Raw genomic sequence first — 21,529 nt, 5'->3', positions numbered from 1 at the left:
TTATGTGACCATAATTAACATCCATGTTAAGACCCCATAGGGGTGAACGGCAGGAGTAGGGGGAAATAGCCACTTCACAGTGCTACTCTTTCACTCTGCTTGGCTGCATAGTCAGTACCCAAACAGAGAACCAGTTTACTTTGTGCAACAAACCTGTCTTTGCCGTCAGAAGGGCTGGGAACCTTTATAATAAATACCAAGATTCTGAATTCTGTCCGCAGTCATTGGATGAACCTGAATTCTCAAAATACCTGGAATTTCTGCACTCCTTGGAGTTCTCTTACCCCAGATCAGAATCCAAGTTCATGGTCAGCCTAATAATGCCTTTTAAATGACAAAAAAACTAGATAGGAGTGAAGTAAGAATCAGGGACTCCTCATAGCAATCAACCTCATTTTAAAGCACTTTTCTCCTGCTTCCTTGTGAAGTATGTATTAATCCCGTGGCTATGCAGTTCTGCTTTCAGGCAGGCTCATTAACAAGATAATTATATTAGCTATTTTAAAAAGGACTTTACATCATTATGTTGACCCTGATGTGTGGAGGCTTCTCTTTGGAACTTCAAGGTACACCCCCTCCAGGTACTAATCCAGTCTGCACTGCTTCTCAACAAGTTACCCGCCCGGAATACTGCTTAGACTGAAGATAAGGTTAGATGCAATAAACTAAGGTCATGTCTACACTAGCGAGTTTACAGCAGCACAGCTGTGCCAGTGTGAGATTGCACGTGTAGCCACTCTGTTGACGGGAAAGCTCTCCCGCTGACATAATTAAACCACCTCCAACAAGCAGCGGAGCTATGTCGGCGGAAGAATGTGTCCCTCCGACATAGCGCTGTCCACACCAGCACTTCTGTTGGTGTGACTTATATCGCTCAGAGGGATGGGGTTTTTTCCACACCCCTGAGTGACATAAGTAAGTTATAGACATAAGCTACTGTAGACATAGCCTAAGAATCTGTGAATCTAGGAAATGGATTTAAGCAAGTTTAAGTTTCTAAGGAAAAAAGTGTTACTGTCTAAGGGCCAAAGTATTTATAAAGTAGTTCCTGGGGCAAATTCCATTCTGGGATACTGCGTACACGGGAATTAGCATGAGCGCTGCATGTGTGTCTGAAGGCAGACCTGGCTCAATACATTTAGACTGCATCTACACCAGCACTTCTATCGGTATAACTTATGTTGCTTAGGGGTGTGAAAAAAACACCTCTCGGAGCAACGTAAGTTACACCGACGGAAGCGCTGGGGTGGACGGCGCTATGTCAGTGGGAGACGCTCTCCCGCCGACATAGCTCCTCTGCTTTGGGGGTGGTTTAATTATATCCACGGGAGCACGCTCTCCCATCCTCATAGAGCGGCTACATGTGCAATCTCACAGTGGCACAGCTGTACCACTGTAAACTCACTTGTGTAGACATAGCCATAGATGTTAAGACTAGAAAGAACTCTTATGGTCATCTAGTCCAATCTCCTGCATAATACAGGCCATGGAACTTCACCCGTTGATTCCTGCATCTAGTCCAGCAGTTTATGGTTGAGCTTATCTTTTAGATCAGGGTGGACAAACTTTTTGGCCCAAGGGCCACATCGGGGTTGCAAAACTGTATGGAGGGCCGGGTAGGGAAGGCTGTACCTCCCCAAACAGCGTGGCTCCGCCCCCTGTCTGCCCCCTCCCCCTAACACCCCCAATCCAACCCCCTTGTCCCCTGACCGCCTCCTCCTGGGACCCCCGCCCCTAACCGCCCTCCCTGAGACCCCACCCCCTGTCCAACCCCCCCACTCCCTGTCCCCTGACTGCCCCGACCCCTATCCACATCCCCACCCCCTGACAGGCCCCCCCTGGAACTCCCACACCTTTCCAACCCCCCTGTTCTCCATTCCCCGACCGCCCTCCCAGAACCTTCACCTCATCCAACCGCCCCGATAGGCCCCCCGGGATTCCCACACCTATCCAACCGCCCCCTGCTCCCTGACTGCCCCCCTGGGACCTCCCGGCCCCCTTACCATGCTGCTCAGAGCAGCATGTCTGGCAGCCACGCCACCCAGCCAGAGCCACTGCTGTGCTGCCCTGCAGGAGTGCGCTGCCCAGCACCCAGAGTGCTGCCTGTGGGGGAGGGAGGACAACGGGGGAGGGGCCGGGGGCTAACCTCCCTGGCGGGGAGCTCAAGGGCCAGGCTGGACAGTCCCGCGGGCTGGATGTGGCCTGTGGACCATAGTTTGCCCACCTCTGTTTTAGATGGACGTTCAGCCTTGAATTCTCCATCACTTTATCTTTTAAATTAACCCTTCCCTTGGTAATCTGTTCCAGGAGTTAATTGTCTTCACTGGTAAAAAATTAGCTTTTTATTTCCAGATGAACCTTTGTTGAATTCAATTTCCAGCCATTGCATCATATTCTGCCTTTGACCACTAGATTAAATAGTTCTCCATTATCAGATATCTTCTCATACCCAGGTATAGGTACTTACAGACCAAGATCAAGTCATCTTTTAACCTTCTCTTCAGTAAACTAAATAAACTGAGCTTTTTTAGTCTCTCATTGTATGACATGTTTTTCAGACCACAAATTATTCAGATGGAGGCTGGATCTTTTATTGAAATCAGTGGGAACTGCAAGGGCATCTCTGAGTGATTGATATGGCCCGAGTTGTTTAGTTCATAAAGTAAAATGTGAACACTGTGTTTACTACCCCTTCACACCCATTTCTCCCTTCTCCACTGCCCAGTCTCTTTCCATGCCTCCTGGGCAATGTAACTAGACTCATGGGTTTCATTTTCCTTTCTCTTTGCCATGGGTCATAAACTTTCGCGATGACTAAGTTTTCACACACACACACACGTTCTACATGTAACAGAGCTTCTTTCAGTCCTGTTAAAAAGTGTCCCCACACTACAGATAGTGAGTGTCTTATATTTGCGTGTAGTAATAAATAGCTTACTACATGTATTCCCTTTGTTGCAAGGCATCTAGCAATCTTGTGCTCTAATGAAAATCTGTTGTTTCAAGAAGCTCTATTTCTTCGAAGAATTAGAATTGCATTCTTCTTGCAGAGGCAGTGCTGAGGCTGCAATTCCTGTATTTTATTGTTTCTGTAAGTGGGAGTGATTATGTTTATAAGGATGTTCTTTTCCTAAAGACTCTGGGCTTAAAGTTTGATGGATAGCATACACTATGAAATTAATGGGTGGATATTCCATTATAAATCATCATGTTTATTGTCCTTAAAGCATTACATAAACATTGTTTAATCCTCACAATTCTGCGAGGAAAGTAAGTACTTGCCCTATCACAGAAATTGTGTACATTAAAAATCCCTAACTATCTAAATACTTACGTGACCCTAGAATGAGTGACTTGCTGAAAGGTCACACAGGCAAAGCTGTGGCAAAGCTGGGAATTGCACCAGATTTCTTGGGTCCCATCAAGTGCCTTAACCACAACACCATCCATCCTTTTGTTTAATGTGGCATTGTTATCCTGGTTCAAATGCGAGACGCTCTTGAATATCTAGGAAGAGAACGGTCTCTCCCAAAGTCCTATGGCACAGCCTCCGGAGCGCGTTCACAATGTCTCAACAATGTATATAATACAGCACTACTGGTGAGTATTGTGGCAAAGATTGTTAAACAGTTCAGCTGTTGGTTATAACAACATAACCACCTTCTTCTGCCTTAGATGGTCCACTAGTGTCTCCTTTTTTATGATACAGTCATGACTTGATTGTTTTATACAGCGCTTTCCCATCTGAAAGTACATTGCAGGCCTTATGCCTTTGTTGTGGGATGTGATAAATTGATGAAATCTTGTCAGTAAAGAGTGAGCGAGAAAGAGAGAGAATCTAGTAGACAGTGCTGTCTTTTGTAGCTTTTCTTGCTGTACTTGAATAAATATGGAGATAAGTCTTTAAGTTGGATCCTTGGAGAATGATAACCTTGAACTCATGCTAAGGAGATGCAATGGCACTTTATCAGCACTGGTCCCTCCACACAAAGGGCCTGTCTACAGTAGGCAAGCCTGCCATTGTATGGGGCATTGGTAGTATGAAAGAGCCAAGCTTTTTATCCTCGCAACGCGCCAAGATTTGCACCTTGTAGGGAGGATGTGCCCATCCTTTTCCCGTTACTGGATTAATATATTTTTAACCAAATGGGGACTAAAAAGAAACTTACCCGTAAATTCCTGTTGGAGGAAGCAAAGAGTCAACCTTCCTCTGAAGCGACTCCTGCTGGCCACTCATGGAGACAGGATACTGGACTAGATAGGCTATTGGTCTGATTTCATCTGGCAGTTGCTATGTTCTAAATTTTTTCTGGGGTCTAGGCTGCTCACTTGACGGTGACAGCTGAGAGCCTTTGCTCCCCTCACTCGCTGGCTGTGGCTTGCTGCATCTGAACTGGAACAAATTTAGCAGTCACTAGAACAGGCTGCTTATCGCCGGGAGGCTACCCAGCATTCCCAGTGCCTTATGGGCTCTAAGAGGTGGTTTGCATAAGGTGGGAGGAGGAAGACTTGACATGTGCAACTTCTGTATATCCATAAAAAGAGAGAATGAACTATGTGACCCACATTTCCAAGAGGGATCTGAACTTTTCTTCTGGCTAGGAAGCCATTTCCCTCCATCCCTGCTGCTTACTGGAGGGCTTCCCTGGCATTAATTCCATACAGGTATGTCTACACTGCAATGAGACAGCCGTGGCTGGCCCATGCCAGGTGACTTGAGCTCACAGGGCTTGGGCTAAGGGACTGTTTGATTGCAATGTAGATGTTGGGGCTCGTGGTGGAGCCTAAGCTCTGGGACCCTCCCACCTTGTGAAGTTCTAGAGTCCGGGTCCCAGCCCAAGCCCGAATGTCTACACCACAATTAGACAGCCCCTTAGCCTGAGCCCCGCGAGCCAGAGTCAGTAGGTGTGGGCCATTTCTGGGTGTCTCATTGCAGTGTAGACATACCCTAAGAGGCTAGTTGCAGAGGCTGTTTCCTTTCAAGCATTCTGTCAGCCCATTGTAGACACTTGTCAAAGTTTGCTCTTGCCAGAGCCAGGCTGACCAAGAAGGCAGCTCTTTAAGAAGCTTGAATCCATTTTTGCAGAGCAGCACAAGAATAAGGCAAGCCCTGAGCTGCCCCAAAGTGAGCAGCCCTCCAGGCAAAGGAACCTTCCCCTGGCTGGAGCTGCAGTTTGATCTCACAGCTAATTTCTCCATAGCATTGCTGACGTATTGACTCCTCTGTGAAACGCACAGCTGTTTATATACCCCAGGCTATTGGTAAATCTGGTTATATTTATCATAGGCCATGGGCCTGTCAGCTCCAGCCTTGTGTCCCAGCTAATTAGGCAACTTTCTGCTAAACCTCACTGTGACCTAAACTTAATTCTCTGCATCTGTCAGTCAAATGCAAAGGTATGTCAGCCTAATAATCTGGAAAGGAATTGCCTGTAAATACACACCTCGCTCAACAGGCATGCTCTTTGCCCGCCGACCACTGGCTCTTGTGGAAGCGTGTTTCAATGTGTACTTAGATTGAGATTTTTTAAAAATTGTCTTCCCTTGGGATCATTTTTTTTATTTAACCAAAACCTAATTTAGCTTAGTCCCTTTAATCCCAAACTGTTGCTTACCAGGATCTCCATTATATCCCCTGGTGCGAATCCCTTCCTCAGTAATTTCCCCATTTATTTGGGTCCCCAGGCCAAACGTCTACTCTCCTATTCTTTGCTATGAAGAAGATTGGAAAAGCTAAATGATATATTACTAGACCATCGAGAATAATTACTTGCCCTAGGCAAATGTATAAGTAGAGGTTTAGAGGGCTGTCTACAAAGTATCTTATACTTTTCAGGAGAGGCCATTTTTTACATCAGTGTAAATGTATATGTATTAATAGAGCAAATTACCTCCTGCCAAATGGCTATAGGTGTCTAGGGCCCATTCAAGTCAATGCCCACATAAGCCATTAATAATATTTGTTTTATTGTTGTGCCTAGAAGCCTCCATTGAGATCAGAGTGTCATTGTGCTCAGTACTGTACAGATGTAGTGAGAGACAGTCACTGCCCTATAGAGTTTGCAATCTAACTAGGCAAGACAGACAAAGGGTGGGGAAAGGAAATATTATCCCCATTTTACAGACAGGGAACCGAGGCACATAGAGAGGCTTGCATAAGGTCACACAGGAAGCTGGTGGCAGTCAAGAATTGAACCCAGCTTTCCTGAGTCCCAGTCCAGTGCCATAACCACAAGGCCATATGTCTCTACATGTTTTGGCAGAGCAAACTACCCCCGCTAGGTGGGCTCTAGGTACCTAATGGACATGAAATGGTGGCATCTCATATCCAAGATGTTGATTTTGCATCTTCTGTGTAATGTTCTCGGCTCATTCTAGAGGCTAGGGGCCTGATTTTCCCCTGTGTTCCAGCTTCACATGGGTAATTCCACTGAAATCCGTGGAGATATGCAGCTGTAAGCCAGGAGGTAACATAGTGAGTGGAAAATCAGACCCTGTTTCTGTGCTGCTGCTGCTGATCTGTGATTGAGGGTACACAGAAGTAATTCCAACAGAGGCCTTTACACCAGCATCTGGGGCGGGTAGCCAGAAGAAAACTACATTGCAAAATGCTTGACCTGCCAGGGACAGAATGAGTCCTGATTGCCTTCTTTGCATGTAATTTGAATGAGCCAGTTAATTTTTGGGGGGCAAGGGGAGCGGGGGGGAACTGTTTCTGAATTTTTTCTGTGTGTAAAGAGATTTTGCTGCCCAAAGGGGCTCAGTGACTGACCTGTGACCTTGTTTCCTTCCTTAGTTTGCTGCTGACCTTGACCAGCTCGATCAGCTGCTGCCTTCGCTGGAGAAAGCAGCCCAGTTGCCAGGCTTGTGTGGGACAGATAGAACTGAAAGCAGCATGGCTGGTGTTGCGGTCAAACCTGAGATCCTGGCAGCCCCCCTCCAGCCCAGCGCTGCAGCAAGAACTCCAATGGGGCTTAATAGTACGTGTCAGTGCTAATAGCTCTGCTCTCTCATGCTAATCCGCAAGACCGTTTTCCAGCACTTGGGAGGGAGAGTTCATCTCTTGTCATTGTAGTGGACTTCTAGGGATACAGCATTAGCTTTATGTGGTACACTGGGGCCAGTGTGTCCTCTTAATTGTATTTTGTATCTTAAAGCTTGGTGACCTTGCAGAGATGTGTTCACTAGCAGACATCTATTTGCATTTCAAATAGCTATGACATGAGTGAGTAAGAGGACAGGGATACATTCCTTCACAAATTAGGAGTTGGGGAGTCAATGTGCCAACTGGGCTCAGTAAGGAGCAGGTTGCTGCATGTGGTTTTGAAGCATCACAATCAATTTGGGTGCTTAGCGTTTCATCACCCACATCCCTATTTAGATACCTGAATAAATGCCCTGATTTTCAGAGGTGAGGCAGCACAAAGCAACTTCAGCAAAGCCCGGGTTTTCCGCTATTTTCAGTGGAAGTGTAATAAACCTTGTGGTGCTTTTACTTAGCACTCACGGGCTTCCCCCCAGGAGTGCCGGTTGTATTCCTTCTGATAGGTTTCCCTCAGCTCAGGCTGCTCTCACTTATCAGCTTCAGTTCTGGGAAATCCTCCTCCTTGCAGCCCCAGTGCACAGAGTATAACCCGGTTCCAGCTATGTGAGGGCTTACCTATCCCGGGTTTTTATTTTGAGCTTTGGGTGAAAGAGTACTGTTTGTTACATCCACTATGTTACCACAAGCAGAAATATATCCATCTTGTTACTGAGAATTACACTGAGTCTTAAGAGAGGAGGTGCAGAGTTTTGCTAATGAACAGGACTGTCTGAAAGAGGGAGAGGGAGTGGGAAGGGAATTCTAAAAAGAAAAGCTAATGATTGGCAGAATAATCCCAGGTATAAACCAATTAGCTGCTGTTTAATGTTCTGCCCTGGGAGGGATAATCCACACATCACTTATTCAGTAAATAGAGATAATGAGGCCATTGGCTGGCTCTCCTGTCTCAAGCAGAAATCAGGACGAAGCCCACAAAATTGGTTTGGCAGGAAGGGGGTAAATGAACGGCCTGGAATGTTTTCATAGGACTCTAGTTTCAGGTGTCAGTAGAGGAAGTTCTGGAACAAATTGATAAATTAAACATAATAATTCAGCAGGACCAGAAGGTATTCACCCAAGAGTTCTGAAGGAACTCGCGTATGACATTGCATAACCACTAATTTTGGTATGTAGCCTATTGCTTAAATTAGCTTCTGTACTAGATGACTGGAAGATAGCTAATGTAATACCAATTTTTTTAAAAAGGATCCAGAGGCGATCCTGGCAATTACAGGCCGCTGGTAAGTCTGACTTCAGTACCAGGCAAATTGGTTGAAATGATAGTACAGAACAGAATTATCAGAGACACAGATGAACACGGTACACTGGGGAAGAATCAGCATAGCTGTTGTAAAGGAAAATCATGCCTCACCAATCTATTAGAATTTTTGAGGGGGTCAACAAACATGTGGACAAGGGTGATCCCATGCTAAGGAGCCAGAGTAGCTGCAGTGAACTGCATAACACCAATCTGACAAGCACTTCTCAGCACTAACAAAATGCTACAATCGGTTGTGCTAAACTTACATTAAGTGAGAAAATTAACTACTAACAGCCCAAGTAAGACGGTGGCTTAACAGTGCTAACAGGACTCTACACAATTACCTATAGCGAAGTAGCACCTATTGAGCACAAAAGCCAGATTTTCAAAAGCATTTGTCATCTACGATCAGAGCCAGATGGTTAGAAGAGTTCAGTGCCCAAAAAAAATGGCCAGGTTTTCCAGAGAGCTCAGCTCCCAGCATGCACTCAGCATACTGAGCTCTCAGAATCTGCCTGTAAGTGTCGCAGCGTGTTCTGAGCTCTCGAAAACCTGACCCTATGTACTTGGACTTTCAGAATGGGAAATGAAATTCAGTGTTGATAAGGACAAAGTAATGCACGTTGGAAAACAAATAATCCCAACTATACATACAAAATGACAAAGTCTAAATTAGCTGTTACTACTCAAGAAAGAGATTTTGGACTCGTGGATAATTCTCTGAAATCATCCACTCAGTGTGCAACAGCAGTCAAAAAGTCTAACAGAATGTAAGGAGCCATTAGGAAAGGGATAGATAATAAGATAGTAAATATCATAATGCCGCTATGTAATTCCATAATATGCCCAAACCTTGAATACTGTAGGCAGTTCTGGTCACTCCATCTCAAAAAAGATCTTAGAATTTGAAAAAGTACAGAGAAATTGAGCAAAAATGGTGAGGGGTCTGGGACAGCTTCCAGATGAAGAGACATTAAAAAGACTGGGACTGTTCAGTTTAGAAAAGAGGCAACTGATGGAGGGTGTGACAGAGGTCTAGAAAATCATGAGTGATGGAGGGGAAAGTAAATGAGGAAGTGTTCTTTACCCCTTCATATAACATAAGAATTAGGGGTCACCAATTAAATTAATAGGCAGTAGGTTGAAAACAAACAAAAGAAAGTACTTGTTCACACCACACAGAGTCAACCTGTAGAACTCATTGGCAGGGAATGTTGTGAAGGCCAAAAGTATAACAGTTCAAAAAAGAACTAGATAAGTTCATGGAGGATAGGTTCATGAATGGCTGTTAGCCCCACAATGGGCAGCGAGACAACTCCATGATGTAGGTGTCCCTAAACCTCTGACTGTCAGAAGCTGGGACTGGATGACACAGGATGGGTCACTAGATAATTGTCCTGTTCTGTTCATTCCTTCTGAAGCACATGGCAGTGGCTACTGTCAGAAGACATGATACTGGGCTAGATGGACCCAATATGGCCATTCTTATGTAGATTTGGCATCTTTAGAAGGGTAAAAAAAATTAGAGTGTTGTAAGCAGGAGCAAAGTTCTGCTCTGGAGGCCTGAACTCTGAGAATATTTTGTAGCTACTGTGGCAGAACTCTGACCTTGTCTCTGTGGGTCCCGCACTTCCAGGAGGTTTACACTAGTCTCAGAGGCTCACTGCGACCCTCCACGTAGCCCCTCTCTCTCTAGGGCCAGGGTTACAGTCTACTGAGCCCTTTTCATCATAAGCCAGCAAGAAGGTTGGTGAGAGAACTCCCACAGTCTCTGTTGTCCCTGCGGGCTTGTTCCAGAACAGTTTAGCCTCTTGTCCTGAGAGGGGCCTGTCTTTCCCTCCCAGGAGGTGTTTCTGTAGTGGCAGGTTGGGAGGAACCCGGACTTGCCCTCTACTCCAGGTTCTGGCCTAGGGACCCTAATGGCAGCAGCTGTTGGCAGCTGAACTTTCACTGCCAGAGTTGTTACATTTCCCTGGGTCAGTTTCCCACAGCTCTCCCATTTCTCCCTCTTAACACCTTCTTCACCCTTACCTTAGGGCTCCCTTTCCAGTGGCTTGAGGGCTTCTTCACTACCCAGCCCTTCAGCCACGCTTCCTGTCCCCTGGCTCTCCTCAGCCTGACTGGAGTGAGCCCTTTTATAGTATCAGAGGGGCCTTAATTAGAGTCAGGTGTTCACATTAGCTTAACAGCCTCACCTGACTCTGTGCAGGTTAATTGGAGTCAGGTGTTCTCATTAGCCTAACGGCTTCAACTGACTCTTTGCAGGCTAATTGAAGTCATGTGTCCACCCTAGCCTGGAGCAGCCCCTGTTCTGGTCAGTCAGGGAACAGAAAACTGCTTATCCAGTGGCCAGTATATCTGCCTTCTTCTACTCTGCTGTACCCAACTGGCCTGGGTCTATCACACTAAACACACACCAGTCATCCTTGGGAAACAGGCCTCTAGCACCAAATTAAAGAAAAATCCATTAGTTGCAAGCAGGTTGTTATAGTCACTGGGACCAGCCACTAGAGGGTGACATGGTTATGTGTTACATATGCTGTAAAGAGAGGAGATTATCTGAATCAAGAGCCACCATGTGACTCTAAGATCATGATATCAGCTCTGAGAGGAAACATAGGAGCTCGAGTTGGATAGGAGATACTATACTGGGCAATAAACCTGGTGAGGGCTTTGAATGACAGCTGCACTGAGACTAAATGCATCAGAGAGCCATGCTATGCCTTTCCACAATAGGGGGAATGTCTGGCAGTTTGAAAAGGAGCTGTCAGCTCTAATCATAGCCATTGACCAATTTGTCCCATCACCTCTCCACTGAATTCAAAGCTAAAGATCAGACAGCCGCTTATCACTCAAGCCTATTATTTGCATGCCAAGGACTCTTATTCTAAAGACTCAAATGGACAGCACTTTCAGGAACGGAGTACTAGGGCATTCATAATGTAGTGACAGGAGTATAATTATAATGGGACTTTATTGTCTTTGGGAGACAAGGGAACCTTCTATCAGACGGTTGAAACAGAGATTGGCAAAGAGTAGGAGTACATTTATGGCGAGATGTGTCCAACTCTGTGCTTTAAACTCCCAACACCGACTCCCCATATAATCCAGAATTTACATATTCTTGCTGGGAAATGATACTGTATCTCAAGCCCAAGTGCCCACAAGGAAACCAGTTTCCTTTAAGTTAGTGCTGTTGGGTTAAACTGTGCATGGATTACAATGGTTAACTCGGAAAACGCTCTTCATCTCTGCCACGAGATGCCTGGTCATTCCATGGACACTCAGTCCGTGCAAGGCGTGTGCTCTGCACTAGTGCTTTGCACAGGGGTGAAACCCAGTCTAAGCTGTGATCAAGAGATACAAAACTTTGATGGCCCAGATGATTCTACAGGGTGAATAAAGATGGGACCCCACTACAGTCTTTTTCCCACTAAATCACAGCTGAAAAGAGCAGAGGGTATGGTGAATGGTGGCTGAAATTCAGCCCTGTATAGTGGGCCTGCCTGAGGCATGGGCATCACTTAAATCCCCCTTAAGGCTTAGAGTTGGCCCACTGCACAGGGGTGAATTTCACCGTGTGTGGGTTAGTGAGGTCCTGCTGTATGTACTTGGATCAAGTTCTGACGACAGTGAGTGGGCAGCTGTGAATTATCCCCGCAAGGGGCTCCTTGGTTGACCTGAAGTGAAAGTGAGGTTTGTGCAGTTCTTGCACTGGGGTTCAAAACCTGCTTATTTCATATAATACATAGGCACAAGAATCCAGTCAAACCTAGCTGCCCTCTGCATATCCTCTGACTTGAAGCATGGGCTACCCTGTGTATCCCTTCACTTACCCAGCTTAACAACTTGGGTGCTGGTCCCTTTCTCTACCGCACCATTGTGGCAGCAGCATGGATTGCCTGCCTTCTCAGAAATACTAAATCAGAGCCCCGGTGCTGATCGGCAGCGTAGTGTCCTTGTTTGCATGCATTCCTAAGGTGTGATTCCCTGGGGTGGCCTCTGAGCAATGAAGTCACATCTGTCAGTCTGTAGTCCCGAGTGCCATGAGTAGGCCATTCCCACACCAATCCCTCTTTTGCCCTCCAAAGTCACTGATATCAGCTCCTTTGGCTCGCAGGATGAATCAGTCAATCATTGGTAATGTCATGATGAGCCCTCGGAAGCTGTCAGAGTTATGCTTATTTATTATTTAATGAATCTCTAGCTATTAATGGTGGGCAGGGCATGCAGGCTGGCCGGTCCCCATTTGAGTTCTGCGACCCCGTGGAGCCAGTTCAACTCAGGCCAGCTCATTGTCCTGCAATGAATGGCAGCAGTCCGCATTCCAGGTTACTGTCAGAGCAGGGCAGGGGGACAGTAACTGGACCAAACCCCTTCCAGCCTGATACAGGTATGTGCTCCCGCAGGGATCTGCTGATCTGGGCCTTCTGCGCCCTACTAGGTTATGCCTGCAGTTTCTGGGGGGATCTACCAATATAAAAGTATAGCAGAGAGGGCACCAAGATAAGTTAAATTCACCCCGTGCAGAGCCGAAGGTTTACATGGGGCAAAGGCCTTGTGTCTGAATTCTACTCTAGGTAAGGTGAGGTAATGTTAGACCTGTGTTTTGAAAACCAATTCTGACAGCGGCACTATGCAAGGTAGGCAAGGCAAAACAATCCCACCCAGCTTTCTCCAAGCAGCGAATACGGGAAAGCAGAAAATTTGATTAACATTGGTATTGAAAGACAAGGTGGGTGAGGTAATATCTTTTATTGGTCCAGCTTCTGTTGGTGAAAGAGACATGCGTTCAAGCTTACATGGAGCTGAAGAAGATCTGTGTAAGTTAGAAAGCTTGTCTCACTCACCAACAGAAGTTGGTCCAATCTTAGAATATCAGGGTTGGAAGAGACCTCAGGAGGTCATCTAGTCCAAGCTCCTGCTCAAAGCAGGACCAATCCCCAACTAAATCATCCCAGCCAGGGCTTTGTCAAGCCTGACCTTAAAAACCTCTAAGGAAGGAGATTCCACCACCTCCCTAGGTAACCCATTCCAGTGCTTCACCACCCTCCTAGCGAAAGTTTTTCCTAATATCCAACCTAAACCTCCCCCACTGCAACTTGAGACCATTACTTCTTGTTCTGTCATCTGCTACCACTGAGAACAGTCTAGATCCATCCTCTTTGAAACCCCCTTTCAGGTAGTTGAAAGCAGCTATCAGATCCCCCCTCTTCTTCTCTTCTGCAGACTAAATAATCCCAGTTCCCTCAACCTCTCCTCATAAGTCATGTGCTCCAGCCCCCTAATCATTTTTGTTGCCCTCTGCTGGACTCTTTCCAATTTTTCCACATCCTTCTTGAAGTGTGGGGCCCAAAACTGGACAGAGTACTCCAGATGAGGCCTCACCAATGCCGAATAGAGGGGAATGATCACGTCCCTTGATCTGCTGGCAATGCTCCTACTTATACTGCCCAAAATGCTGGTAGCCTTCTTGGCAACAAGGGCACACTGTTGACTCATATCCAGCTTCTCGTCCACTGTAACCCCAAGGTCCTTATCTGCAGAACTGCTGCCTAGCCACGCAGTCCCTAGTCTGTAGCTGTGCATGGGATTCTTCCATCCTAAGTGCAGGACTCTGCATTTGTTCAGGTTGAACCTCATCAGATTTCTTTTGGCCCAATCTTCTGATTTGTCTAGGTCCCTCTGTGTCCTATCCCTACCCTTCAACATATCTACCACTCCTCCAAGTTTAGTGTCATCTGCAAACTTGCTGAGGGTGCAGTCCACACCATCCTGCAGACCATTAATAAAAGATATTATCTCACCCACCATGTCTCTCTAGCGTCATGGGACCAACACGGCTGCAACACCACTGCGTACATTGGTGCTGAAAGACACTGTACTGAAGCCACTCCTACCTTCAGTGCAGTGTCTGGAAAAGGGCATGCACTACTTTGTCAGCCTCTTTCCTTTATTCCACTTACCTGCTGGGGAATACCGCTGTGGTGTCTTGGAAGGATAACCCAGTGAATCCACTTCAGTGTGAATGTTTGAAATAAGACAGCTTTTTTTTTTTTTTAATTCTGCATTACTGCGAAAAAGAGGCAAACAGACCTTGCTTTCCTGTACCTGTTTCTAGACAGATATTGTCAAACTAAATTGCCAGCTCCGGAGAAAGCTGTTTAGAGTTTAGTGCAAGGGCCATATTCCTCTGGAAATTGATCTAAAGATCTTTCCATAAAACTTGGAATGAATAAACTGCTTTTGAATGGCAACATTAAACTCCGTGAGCAGGCTGGGGTTTCATGACTGCAAATGACTTCGGTTACACTCTCCCCAGAGGCTCAGAAGAAGGTGTATAAGAAGCTTCAGGAGTGAGGATCCCAGTTCAGGCAACGAATTAGATTAGTGTGGTGGGCACCTGATGGTAACTAGTGGCACAATGCTGGAGACCTAGGTATTCCTGCTTTCCAGACTATGCTGCAGGGGCCTCCAGGAAGGGAGGGTATTGCTACTCTATCTCCACCTCTCCCCGTCAACATGGCGAGATATTAAAGATGATCTCAGAAGAGACCCATATGTTTCATCCTCAGTGAAGAAAGAGAAGTTCTGTAATGGCAGCTCCGCAGCAGGGAATGGATCACAGGAAGTCACAGACCCAGGATCACTCACCTTCCACTGGAAGCCAAGGAAAACATATGACCATAGGAATTGCCAGACTGGATCAGACCCAAGGTCCACTGAGTCCAGTGTCCTGTCTCCAACAGGGCCCAGAACCAGACACTTCAGAGGAAGTTGTAAGAACCCTGTCAAAGGCAGATGTGGGATAATCTGTCCCCTACGTAGGTCTCTTCCTGATCTCTAGTAGTTTGAGATTAGCGTGAGCCCTGAAGCACACAGTTTAATATCCCTTCCAATATTTTTATTGCCATTAATTATGATAACTCAGGATATTCTTGACATCGATATAACTGTCCAGTCCCATTTATTCTTGTTAAATTCTTGGTTTCAGTGACTTTCAGTGGCAGTGAGGTTCACATCTTAATTACACATTGTGTGAAAAAAAGTATTTCCTTTTATTGGCTTTGAATTTGCCATCCTAATTTTATTGCATGTCTCCTCGTTCTCATGGCATGAGACTGGAAGAAGAAATGCTGCTGATCTCTCTTCTCCAGATTATTTATTATTTTATAGATTTCTATCAGGTCCCCTCGTATTCATCTCCTTTCTAAGGTAATGATCCCAACCTTTTCAGTCTCTCTGCATAGGAGAGGTTTTCCAGGCCTCGATCACTCTTGTTGCTCTTCCCTGAATCTCCTCCAGTTCTGCAGTATTCTTTTGGAGATCGGGTGACCAGCATTATATGCAGTAATCAGATGAGGCTGCACCATTGGCTTATATAAGGGCATTATAATATTTTCATTATTATTCTCCATCTCATTCCTTATAGATCCTAACTTCTTGTTGGCGGTTTTGACTGCAGTTGTGCACTGAGCAGAGGTTTTTATTGATCTGTCTGTAGTGACACCCATGTCCCTTTCCTGGGCTGACCGTTAATGTAGAACCCTTTAAAGTGTACCAGTAGTTTACATTTTTCCTCCCTAGCGTGCATTACTTTGCATGTGTCAATGGTGAATGACATTTGCCATCGTGTTGCCCGTTCACCCAGCTTAGTTAAGTCTCCGTGAAGTTCTTCACAGCCCTCTCTGAGGCTGACTAACCTAAACAACTTTGTCTCATCTTCAAATTTTGTTATCTCACTACTTATCCCATTTCCAGATTATTAATAACTATATTAAACAACTTGGGACCTAGTAAAGAACATTGAAACCCCTGTTGTTAACCTTTTGCAAGATGAAAGTTAACCATATAATCCTGCTCTTTGCTTTCCATCTCTTTGGCGGAAAGCTTAAAGACTTCGGAGGCTGTAGTGCAGAACTCTTCTATGAGCGCAACCCTGTGAGAGGCTAGGTACTTCCTACAAAGTATTGAGTGTCCTCTTCTCCTTCTGAAGTCAGTAGGTGCAGGAGATCACAGGTCTTATATGAAATACAAGGATCAGTTTCTGAGTTAAGTTTTGCACTAGGTTTCCCAGACCAGAGACCTAGCTTGAGGACTTGCCTTGGCTCACAAGTGAAATGAGCTTGGCAGTTGGTCTTATCCTCAGAAAGACAGTTTGGTATGATATCGCTTTGGCTTAGGACAGTAGTAGTAGGGAGGCCAAGACTGAGAAGCAGTGGCAGAGCTGTGTGAGGAAATTGCATACCGTTTGCCTATGTTGTGCCTTGTCCCAGCTATCGTGGTCATAAGCACTGACTTATTATGGTTCTGCCCACAGTGGCCTCCGTGTAAAGTGCTTATTCAGTTGCACTTATAAGACTGTAGTTTGTGGAATCGCTTGGATCAAGTTGACTCAGCACCAAAAGGATATCTGGATTGTGACTTGGTTTATCTGAAGGAGGAAGGAAGTTGCCTGTGGAGAAGATGGCACCTGGATTTCTGAATACTTTCATCTTGCTGATTGGTGCACATGGACAGCAGCTGAACTGTTGTTGTTTGGAGAAGACCATAAGCTTCAGCCCAAGCAAATATGTGAAAACATGTCAAAGAAGCCTATAAAGAAACTGAATTAGGCTGCAAAGTTATTGTGCATGGAGCATTCTCTTCCCCAGCTGGAGCTGACGTTGCTGCTGCTAGAATTTATTTTATTCTTCTGTTGCCAAGCAACCTTAAGACTGTTGTCTTATTGTACAGTAATTTCATGAAGTAAATGAACACTTGCAAGTTGACTTTACTTGCTGGTGCATAGCTATGATCAGATTAGCATATGATCAGATCAAAATTACGGCAGCTAGATCCAGGCAGCCGTCTCAGATTTTAGGGCTAGCTTTCCAGGAACCTGGTGACCACTTGCCACAATAGTAGGGTCATCTGTGGGTAATGACCACTTTGTAACTATGCACCTGATTTAGGGCATCAGTGGGAATGGAAGCTGGGACCTCTAGATCTAAAAGCGTGAACCTCTAGTGCAGGGGTTGGCAACCTATGGCACGCGTGCCAAAGATGGCACGCGAGCAGATTTTTAATGGCACGCTGCTGCCTGCCGGGGTCCCAGCCACCCCGGCAGCAGCATGCCATTAAAAATCCTGCCCGCCCCGGCCCGCTCTTCTCCACCCCCCCCTCCCCTCCGTGGGGGCAGGATGAAGAAGCTTGGTCCTGCCGGCTACTGCTGCAGGGCAAGCAAGCTCCACCCTCGCCCGCCTCTTCCCCCAGCGTGCTGGGTTCCTCCCCCTCTCCTCTCCCTCCCTGCCACTCATCAGCTGATGGCCCTTGTGAGAGGGGGAGAAGCGGAGCTGCAGCGCGCTCCCTGCTCCGGGGAGGAGGCAGAGAAGAGGTGGAGACGGGGCCGTGGGGAAGGGAGGTGGAATCAGGGCATATCCCCTCCAGCCCCCTGCCGTGAGCCGCTCAGGGCAAGGGGCTGGGCGCACCCCCACGACCCCAGCCCACACCCCAAGGCCTCTGCCCTGACTCCTGCACCCCCTTTACATACCCCCAGCCCTCTGCCCTGATCACTGCATCCCCCACAACCCCAGCCCTGACCCCTGCATCCCCTCACACACACATCCAGCCCTCTTCCCTGACCCCTGCATCCCCCCAGGACCCCAGCCCTGACTCCTGCACCCTCCTCACACACCCTCAGCCCCCTGCCCTGACTCTTGCACCCCCACACATACGCAGCCCCCCCACACCCTGTCCCCTGACTCTTGCACCCCCCACATTCCCACCCCCAACCTGAGCACCAAACGGGAGCTCCTGCGAACCCCCGCCCACCCGCCCCCCACATTCTTACCTGCACCCTCACACCAAACGGGAGGTGCCCAGGTAAGCACTCCACACCCCAACCTCCTGCCACAACCCTGAGCCCCCTCCCTCATTCTAGCTCCTGGCCAGAATTTACACCCCAACCGCCAGCCTGCTCCTTCACCCCCAGCCCTGTGCTCAGTGCACTCCCACCCTCAGCTCAGTGCAGAGAGAGAGAGAGGAAGAGAATGGGCTAGAGCCAGGGAGAAGGTAGGTACCCACTCTATGTGGGCAGGGCCAGGACCCCAGACCGGCAGCGGGCTGAAGGGGGCTAGCATCCGGGACGCTGGCTGGCAGGAACCAGCGGACGGAACCCCAGACTGGCAGTGGACTGAGTGGCAGCGGGCTGAGCCGCTCAACCCACTGCCAGTCTGGGGTCCCAGCCGCCGGCCCCTCTCAGCCCACTGCCGGTCTGGGGTTCTGACTGCCGGCCCCTTGCCAGCCGGGGTCCTGGCCGCAGGCCTCACTCAGCCTGCTGCCGGCCTAGGTGAACGGAACCCCAGGCTGGCAGCGGGCTGAGCGGGCCGGCGGCGTAAGATCAGCATTTTAATTTAATTTTAAATGAAGCTTCTTAAACATTTTGAAAATCTTGGTTACTTTACACCTGACAATAGTTTAGTTATATAATATATCGACTTATAGAGAGAGACCTTCTAAAAGATGTTAAAATGTATGACTGGCACGTGAAACCTTAAATTAAAGTGAATAAACGAAGACTCGGCACACCACTTCTGAAAGGTTGCCGACCCCTGGTCTAGTGCTTGAGCTAAAGGACCAGGTCCATTAAATTCGAAGCAGCAGCAGATGCAAAACCTCTTACATGATGCAGCTGCTAGAGAGGGACAAAGAGCCATATTCTGCCAACATTCAGTATGCTTAGATCCTGACCTTTAAAGGATATGCACCTCTAAAATCACTAATATATGTAACCCATTTAATTGTAAGAGGAATTAGCACAGCTGAGTATGGTGAAAACACCAAAAATAAATAAAGACTTTTCATTTTCAGTAACTGCCTTATAAGTACTTGAAACCTTAGAAATAATAGGACTATGCATAGACACGGGGAGCATGCCCAGGAGAAGGGATGCCACCATAGTCAGAGATTTTCTTATCCCTTGCAGTTCTCTGTTCGTATTGCTGTCCGATGGTTAGTTTAGTCAAGATGCTTTTAGTCTTAAATATCAATTCATATTTTAAATAGGAGGATGGTGTAAAGTCTCCAGACCTCATAAATTGCTCAGTTCTGGGCTGGGCTCAAACTCCTGCTGAATTTAAATTGGCCGTTTCCCCTGTAAAATGAGTTTCTCCAGAATGGAAAGTCAAAAGGCATGAATATGTATGCGCTTTATTTTGTTTTTTTAGGAAAAATCTCCAGTGGTAACAACTTTCAATAAAGAATTCTTTAACTGGCTACATTTTGAAAACATTCATAGATCTATGTAGAAGAGGCACTTACACAAAGCTGCTGTGTGTATAGCCTTTGAGAGAGACTTTCTCTTTCTATATAAAAAGAAAAGGAGTACTTGTGGCACCTTAGAGACTAACCAATTTATTTGAGCATAAGCTTTCGTGAGCTACAGCTCACTTCATCGGATGCATACTGTGGAAACTGCAGAAGACATTATATACACAGAGACCATGAAACAATACCTCCTCCCACCCCACTCTCTTCTGCAGTTTCCACGGTATGCATCCGATGAAGTGAGCTGTAGCTCATGAAAGCTTATGCTCAAATAAATTGGTTAGTCTCTAAGGTGCCACAAGTACTCCTTTTCTTTTTGCGAATACAGACTAACACGGCTGTTACTCTGAAACCTTCCTATATAAGTGTACCCAGAAGATAACGTCTGTTGGTATGAGGGAAGCTATAGCTGATGTCTGCTACTTAGGGGCTGAAAAGAACAGCCACATAATAGTCCTGCCATTAGGAACAAAGCTCTCTGGGTCTTGGTGTTTATGTGACAAACTCTCTGAGCTGGAGTGTCTCTGTTTTCTGAAAACTCATGTCATTTATTTTGAAATCTTAGTGTTCTCTTATCCCTTTCCTTATTGCTTATCCTGCACTCGCAAAGCGTTAGAGCCATGACGCAGTCGCTGACCTGCTACAGTCTATTAGAATTAGTGTCGTTGAGCTGCAGTTGTTAAGTATGGCTGCCTCGGTTGTGGGTGACAGTGTGCTGTGTGTTGCAAGTGAAGGGAGTCAGCTGTGTGAATTCCCATTGCTTTGGTAAGATTTGACGTACTCAGCCTGATTAGAGCTTTGCTCACAGAGATATAGGACATCAGTGTGGAGCAAGTCCTTGAACCTGCTTCAGCTGGTTGCCCCTCTGGATTCCTGATCTGAGGTGGTGGTAAAGGGAGTCTGATGAGAGATTTCATGTTTCCGTTTAATCACTCTGTTTTTGGCATGTATTCTGTGCCATCATCATGGTGTCTGAGCATCATGTATGTCAGAGCTAAGTAGCCCCGTTCCTTAATCCTTTAGCAGTGGTAGTACTTGTCCGCAAAATCAGCTCATGTCAGAATGCTTTTGGATTTGGGTGAGGTACTGCCTCTGTACCTCTGTGAACCAGGGATTCTCGCAGCTGACTCCAGAAGGATTTCAAGTCTAAGCAGACATTACCATTTGTCTGAACTGTTAGCTTCCTCTGCGTTTTCCACACTCTTCTTTCACTTAAACACTGAAGATATTTTACACATAAGCGAATGGGATGATGAACGGGGAAAGACTTGTAACTCCCTTTGTATAGTGGTTTATGACACCTCTTTTGCTCTGTAACACTTACTCTCCCCCACCCTGGCTTTTCCCAATCAGGATTGTCTGAACTGGAGTTGGGAGTCTCTGATCAACAGTTTGGACAGCCAGGAATGGGTGACCAGATTCCATGGGCAGATAACACCATGGCCTCCATGAATCGAGTATCTTTGAATAAACCAGACGAGTAAGTACCATGGGTTTGGATAATCTGCCTTCCCACTACCCCACCCTCCTCTAGCCTCTTATGGTATATTTTTAGTAGGCTTACCGTTTGTTGTAGATCTGTGGATAGAGATTGCTGTGCCCACCCTTGAGTAAAGGTCCCTATGGGCACATCCACACAGCGAGTGTCAACCCATGGCCATGAGTGTCAAAGCCCAGGTAGACAGTCTGAGATTTGCACTAAAAATAGCAATGTAGAGGTTTGGGCTCAGGCTGAAGGTTGGGCTATGAAGCCCGCCCACCCACCTCCTTAGGCTTCAGCTAATTTTAATGCCGTAGCATGAGCCCGTCTGTCAAACTAGGCTCCGAGACTTGCTTTCACTGGCTGTGAAAGGCATACCCATTGAAGTTAAACTTAC

At 46.6% G+C, this 21,529-nt stretch overlaps 1 protein-coding gene across 10 annotated transcripts in view; it reads left to right on the top strand.

Moving 5' to 3' along the window:
* Window positions 1-21,529, top strand: part of NCOA1 (nuclear receptor coactivator 1) — a 351,754-nt gene that overhangs the window by 301,145 nt on the left and 29,080 nt on the right. For all 10 annotated transcript variants that reach the window (XM_084623427.1, XM_084623428.1, XM_084623423.1 and 7 more), the window contains 2 exons: window positions 6,797-6,980; window positions 21,006-21,132. In XM_084623427.1, coding sequence (XP_084479553.1) covers window positions 6,797-6,980; window positions 21,006-21,132 — 311 coding nt within the window. The remainder of the gene's footprint in view (window positions 1-6,796; window positions 6,981-21,005; window positions 21,133-21,529) is intronic.

This window comes from Lepidochelys olivacea, assembly GCF_965140295.1.
Source record: "Lepidochelys olivacea isolate rLepOli2 genome assembly, chromosome: 3".
NCBI classification, from domain to species: domain Eukaryota; kingdom Metazoa; phylum Chordata; order Testudines; family Cheloniidae; genus Lepidochelys; species Lepidochelys olivacea.
The sequence above is the reverse complement of the archived record's forward strand: the minus strand, read 5'-3'. Positions and strand labels throughout refer to the sequence as shown.